Source organism: Astatotilapia calliptera, chromosome 14 (assembly GCF_900246225.1).
Source record: "Astatotilapia calliptera chromosome 14, fAstCal1.2, whole genome shotgun sequence".
Classification (NCBI taxonomy): Eukaryota; Metazoa; Chordata; class Actinopteri; order Cichliformes; family Cichlidae; genus Astatotilapia; species Astatotilapia calliptera.
In genome coordinates, this window is record NC_039315.1 from 35,895,701 (window position 1) to 35,902,190 (window position 6,490).

At 44.7% G+C, this 6,490-nt stretch overlaps 1 protein-coding gene across 4 annotated transcripts in view; it reads right to left on the reverse strand.

Annotated features, from left to right (window-relative positions):
• Positions 1 to 1,267: 1,267 nt before the first annotated feature.
• The window catches only part of snx19b (sorting nexin 19b), a 50,911-nt gene continuing 45,688 nt past the window's right edge, over positions 1,268 to 6,490 (reverse strand). The window contains exons 13-14 of one of the 4 annotated variants that reach the window (XM_026191316.1): positions 4,968 to 5,101; positions 2,269 to 2,331 (exon numbers count right to left, since the gene is read on the reverse strand). In XM_026191316.1, the coding sequence (XP_026047101.1) occupies positions 4,978 to 5,101 (124 nt within the window). In that variant the 3' untranslated portion in view covers positions 2,269 to 2,331; positions 4,968 to 4,977. Of the gene's footprint in view, positions 5,102 to 6,490 lie in introns of all 4 variants that reach the window. The other 3 variants (XR_003274378.1, XM_026191317.1, XM_026191315.1) reach the window with 3 other exon arrangements.

Genomic DNA, 6,490 nt, shown 5'->3' on the forward strand with positions numbered 1-6,490 from the left:
GTTATCGAAACTATGAGCGTTTAATGTTTGATCGTGTGGTACGATCAGAGGAGGCGATAACGTCCGTCAGTGCAGCAGAGCTATTTCTGTCCTGGACATTTTATATCTGTGGTGCATTTACATCACACTATCCTGCACTTTGTTTCGTCAGCTTTAGCCGGTCTGGGTAAAAGCTGCTCGGTTAGATGCAAACATCAGTAAATGTCAGTAATAAATAAAAAGCTCCAAATATCCGGTTGGTCAAAGTTCAGTGGGAGGATTTTCTGTCTTACAACCAACAATGTGTAAAAATAACACAGAACCACTTTGGACTCATCTTGATAATCGTTTCATTGATTAAAGAAAGAATTTCAAATCATATTCATGAGGGACGCAAACACTCGACCAATTACAACCTGCTGCTTTCAGAACCTGCACGGAAAGAAGTATCTGAATCGGCCTGCGTGACAGAAATGACGATGGTACGTTTGCTCTGGTCGGCGTGTTAAAGCTTCACGTGTCCGGGTTCCCCCCGTGTGCTCACGTGGTACAGTCGTGCGTTATTAACGCCCTGCTCCTCTGACTGTTCAGAGAAGCTTCTTCCGCCACGGTCTGCTCATACCACACCGATACAGACCGCATAACGACACGACTGAACCGGAACATTTGGCATCAGCCGTCACAAATTCCAGTCCAAGGCCCCTTCACCTTTATGTGGCTGATGTCACGTGTTTTCAAAGCAGCTCATTCCAGTCTGAAACTGTATTATCACTGGTTTCCATGGAAGCATGATGAAACACTTTATTATTCCCAGTGTTTTATGGGATGTTTGCTTAGGCGTTCCACAGAACATCTGCCAAGGATGTGCTCTCAGGTTAAACCTTTAATCAAATGCAGAATTCCTAGAAATGCTGGGAATAATGGAAAGTTTTCACTTCTCCAAGTGGATGTTGATTGGGGACTGTGTGACAGCGACTGCATGAGGACAGAAGAGCAGTGAAATATTAGATTTAACTGAAAGTAATCCAATTTAAAAGAATCATCTATGATCTTTACTGTGGGCTATTAGAAATCACCGGGGTGCTTACAGGACAGAGAAAGTAAAATGGCCACAACAGGGGGGATAAAGACACTATGGAAAACATATTTAACTGCAGGCAGAATTCTGGGGAGACAGTTAACGTCTATTGTAATAGAAAATCTCATAAAAGACGACGCTCACAGGTCTGTTGTAAAAAGCGTCACCTCCACCTGGGTCCAAGAAAATAATGAGTGTGAACAACAGTCGCAGATTTAACAGCTCAGAATCAGTCAGTTTATTGTTGTTTTAAATGTGAAGGTTTACAAAGACAGCACAAGCACACGGTCACAAGTTTTGGTGCAGACGGGCAACAAACAGCGAGGAGGGGAACCGAGCAGTCACAGAGGTGAACATAACGCATTAGTGTCTGCGGTTTACAAAAATGTGGCTCTTTGCTGTATATGTTGGCATTAACGCAATACAAAGATGATGTCTCACATCTACTACTGAGTAAAGCAGGCCTATTTGTTTCCAGCTTCATGTTGTATTTCTCAGACTCCATTAGCGTAGCTTTGCATGATTCACAGTTTAAAATAAGCCATATTTAGCTCATACTGGGCCTCGGTACGGCACAGATCATCTGCATGAAACAAACCTTTCAAACTGACCTTCCCTCAGGAACTGAAGCTCTGAACAGCAGGGAATTTGGCTGCTGTGCTCACAGATGACCATATTAGGACCTTCCTGTTTCCTAACCCTTTCATTATTGGGAAAAATGTCTCATTTACCATCATGTCTGTAAAGCCCACAGCGTGTAGTCATTTGTTTGAGAAAACTGGCAGTAAGCTTTGAGAGAATGCTTTCTGTGAATGGCTGAGAGCTTACAGGGGTTAGAGGAACACTGTAGCTGGCAGACATCAGGACGTCTCTGCACATGTACTCAGTTTAATGTCAGATATTCTACCATCACTGCCACGTAGAACAGCACGTCTTCATTCTTAGAGAAACGCTTTTCTTGCGCTGGACCAGCTGCTGTAAACGTTACACCACTAATAGCTGCTAACTACCTACAAATGGCTAACATGCTAACATCTAATGTTATTTGAGCTTGTTTTGATTGGACATATTGGTTTAGTAAAATCATAATAAAACATGATAAAGCATATACAACGAGAAAGAAGAGTCTGTAATTACGCTGATCAGTTTTGTCACGGTTGCAGCAACAGCAGGAAGATAATATGCTGTCCATCCTTCACAGCAGTCAGAGTCTGACACTGTAAAGTGTTTCAGCACGGGGGGCTGTGCTGAGGCACGGGTCCACTGCAGTCACACTGTAAGGCAGCACAGAGACATAAAAGCACTTGAGAGCAGAGGCCTGTCGTCTCCGTCGCTGGCACATCTGTCTCGATTTTATGGGCACAGATAAATAATAGTGACACACTAATATCATAGAAAGGAAAGACAGGAAGTTAAGACAAGACTGATACAAGGACATGAGTGCAAAACACAACATCTCAGTTTGTAACAGGGCGAATGTGCAGATTCAGTCACATTTGATGTGCTCAACATAAGACGGGACGCTAATAACAAATGAAGCGCCGTAACATTGCTCATAAGGACGCGCTGAGAAACTCTAACATTTTCTATGTGATCGTGAGACGCTAAGGCTGCCCGTTAAAGGCGCCAGAACGTTCAACAATACGTTCAAAGTGACTGCAGACCATGTGCTGCAGCTCTCAGGGAGGGTTACCAGCATCACTTCATGGTCATATATACTAGCTCAAGAAGCGCCTTTATGAACATTTTCAGAGTGCACAATAGAAAGTCCCTGAAAATTAAAAATGAAACTTGCTGAAGTCTATAAACTGATGATGTTTGTACAGTGCGCTGTTCTGTAGGCTCCCAGCATCCATATGGGTATTATGTAGAGCAGCTAATCTATAATGGCAAAAGCACTGTCAGCAGGACAACACTAAACACGGAGCCGAGCTTCCAACCTTCCACAGATCTGACTGAACATCTGCACCCACAGCACCAAATACCTGCACACAGGCACCACAGGAAACCCCCACGGGTCCAGTTCCCACATCCCTGATGAGTCACAGCTGTTCCGGTGGTGGGAGGGGAGCTGCACAACATTAGTTGGGTTTCCTGTTGCCGTTGATCAGTTTGGTTTTTAGTCGCTGTAACTGATTCAGCCCCATTCCACAGAAAACACAGCAAAGTGCAAAGAATCACTTTTGTTCCACGACAGACGAAACTAGCTGCATCTGTGTGGACGATGACCGAGCTGCAACTTCCTGTTTGAGCTTTGAGAGGTGCAATCAGCTGTGTCATCACTTGCTTCTGACAGCACAGCCTGGAGAACTTGGACCTGCAGTCAGACAGCACAGGAAACCTCCACAGGTCCATCATCTGTGTGACAGATGATGGCAGTAAACAGCATTTATTCACTGATCTTCTCAAAGAACTTGTGTCACTATGGATGGAAACCAGCTGATGTGAGAGGCACGATGAGCTGCTGCAGGTTATTTGATGAACATTGCTAAACACGGTTACACCTCCAGGGAGTATAATGAACTGTATCTACACTTTAAACCTGCTCAGACTGCAGTTTTGGTGGATGTAGACGTTTTGAAACCAGACACAACTTACTACAAAAACAGGACACTGCACACTTATTACGTTTTAAGTTGTGATCAGGATGAACAAAGCAAAACACCATTTACGTCTTTAAAGCCAACCTGAGGAGCGTACACCTGCTGGCTGATCACAGCTGAAGAGTTTGTCGTTACAAAGAAGGAAACCTACGTGTGCAGAGTTTGTGAAATAGCTCAGTGTGACGGTACATAAAGGAGTCACAGCGAGGATGCTCACCAGACACCGAGGTGACATTAAACTTTGGACAACCCTCAACCCTGTGTAGCAACGTTGGACACCCTACACATAAAGACGGGATCTACCAGCTGGCACATGCTCATCCAGAGAATGAATGACCTTAAATACACAGCGGTCAGTGTTTACTGACCTTCTGCTTTTGGAAAATCAACTGTCAGCAGTACGATGGACCCAGCAAACAGCTTGTTCTGTTTATGCTGACAGGCTGGGAACAAGTGCAGACCTGTTGCCTCAGTGCAGCGGTAACTCATCAGTCATCAGCGTACGTAGATCAAAGGAAAAGGTGAGTAATGAAATATTGTATCAACTCTTTAGGAAAACTGGTTAATTAGTAATTCAAGCTCTGCAATTAAGCAAAGACTGAAGCAAGACATTAAAATGGATCTAGGCCAAGACACTTCCTACATCCTTCATTTCTTCCTTCCGTCTTTGTGCCGACTCCTCTTATGTTATGCAGGCATCGACTGTTAAAGGACTGTGACGTAAAACATCATCTGTCCAACCCTTCACCTCACTCAGAGGTTAGATTGTATCCAGATGTGTAACGTAACAATCACATGTGTGGCTCTGCACAGATCCGGAGCGATACTGAAGGATGAGTCAGAAACGAGCTGATACAGCGACTCTGAGAGCGCTGTGAGACTCAAGTGGAAAAGGACGAAGCAATCCTGCTTCTTAAGCTTTTCTACCAAAAGACCGTGGAGGGGAACAAGGGCAGGGTGTGAAGACCATCTGAAGGGAGTTTAATGAAATCTGGGGTGTTTAGCAGACAGGAAGAGGCTGGAAGTGGATATCGCAGGAGGCTTTACCACATCTTTAGATCTGAACACACACCAGGTGCTCTCATGTAATCACATCTGTTTCAAATGTAGTGTGTGTCCAGGACACCATGTTCAAGAACATCGTATCGTATGTCACTACATCAACACATAATTAGACACAGATCTCAGTGGACCGGAGTCAGGGTGACCAAAATCAGCCCCTCACTCTCAGTGCAGAACATGATATCAGCCTCACACTGCTGGGAGTTGTAGATGAGACGAGCTAAGATGATGGAAGGTGGGTTTACATGCGTCTCCTCAGGCCAGTAGCTTCTCTGGGTTCTTGCAGAGCGTTTGCAGCAGGCTTCTTTGGAAGTTTTCTTCAGGTATTTCAGGAACCAGGAACTCCAGCAGCAGATCAAATATGCAGTACACCAGGTGTCTGAGGGAACACAGCACCAACATGACATGAAACAGCCTGCGTCACCAACCTGTTAGAGTGTTAGTATTGTGCGATTAGACGCTGCTCTTTACTAACACACTCATTTAGACAGCTGTTTGGTGAGTGTGTTAGGATACAGCATCTGAGCTTGTTATAGCATTTAGCATACGTCACTGTGTGACAGCTAACCCATTCTCCAGTTCAAAACAACAACATTCGCTGATACATCCTGATTCATCACAGCTCTGTTAGGGAAGCATCAACAGGATATCTGTCTAAAAGCAGGAACACGTCCCAGGGTCAGTGTTTGCAACCGTTTCATACCTAACTGCACACCGTGGTGAAAATGAGGTGGCACGAGTAAGAAAGCTTAATAATGATGCTTCTGTAACTTTGTGTTGCACTTTTGGTAACAGTGTTGTCATCAGTTAACTTCACTTCAGCTGCACACCTGTGTGCATCACCGCCCAAATGCACTGGAGCGTCAGTGTTGGTTTAATTATTCAACATTTGTCTCGTCACGTTCAAGGTCACCGAGGTGCTTTCTGGCTTTTTTCTCCTTTTTCTGGCCCAGTCTGAGACAGATATGCAGGGCTTGCAGTCCTTTAGATTTACTTCTGGATTCTTTTGTGAGCTCCTGGATGAGTCATATAAATGGTAAATGGACTGGTTCTTATATAGCTATAGCACTCAGAGCGCTTTATACAACTAATTCATTCACCCAAGCTTCACTCTTTTCTAACTGTGCTTACTTCATACACATTCATCCGATGGACGCATCGGAGAGCAATATGGGGTTAGTATCGTGCCCAAGGATATTTAGGATCGAACCGCCAACCGTCCGGTTAGTAGCTGACGTGCTCTACCACCTGAGCTACAGCCACCCCAATGTGTGCTCTTGGGAGTCATTGTGGTAGTCCAGCCACTCCTGCGAAAGCTCCGAGTTTTCTGTATTTGTGGATAACGGCCCTGTAGTTGGATGGAGTCCCAAAGCCTTAGGAATGACTTTGCAACCCTTTGCAGACAGATGGAGATTAATTACTTGGTTTGTTAGCAGTTTCTTTAGATGGTGGCATGATGTGCTGCCTCCGTCTTAGCTAGAGTTGGATGTCTCAAGACCGGTCTTGGTCTCGTTTCGACTTGGTCTTGGTCTTGTCTTGGTCTCGGATTAGGCGGTCTTGACTACAAGTCTAGTCTTAGCCCTACCGTTGAACAGACGGCCTGTCTGAGGTGTCCTCCAGCCTCTTTCCCAGTGACAGCCATGATAGGATATAGTTAAGATAATGGATGGAGAACGACGGCTATGGCTAGAATAGGTTACATTAGTACATTTGTGAAAGCAGCTCAACACAGTAGTGATGGGTTTTCAGTATAGTTTGTGCAATCTTA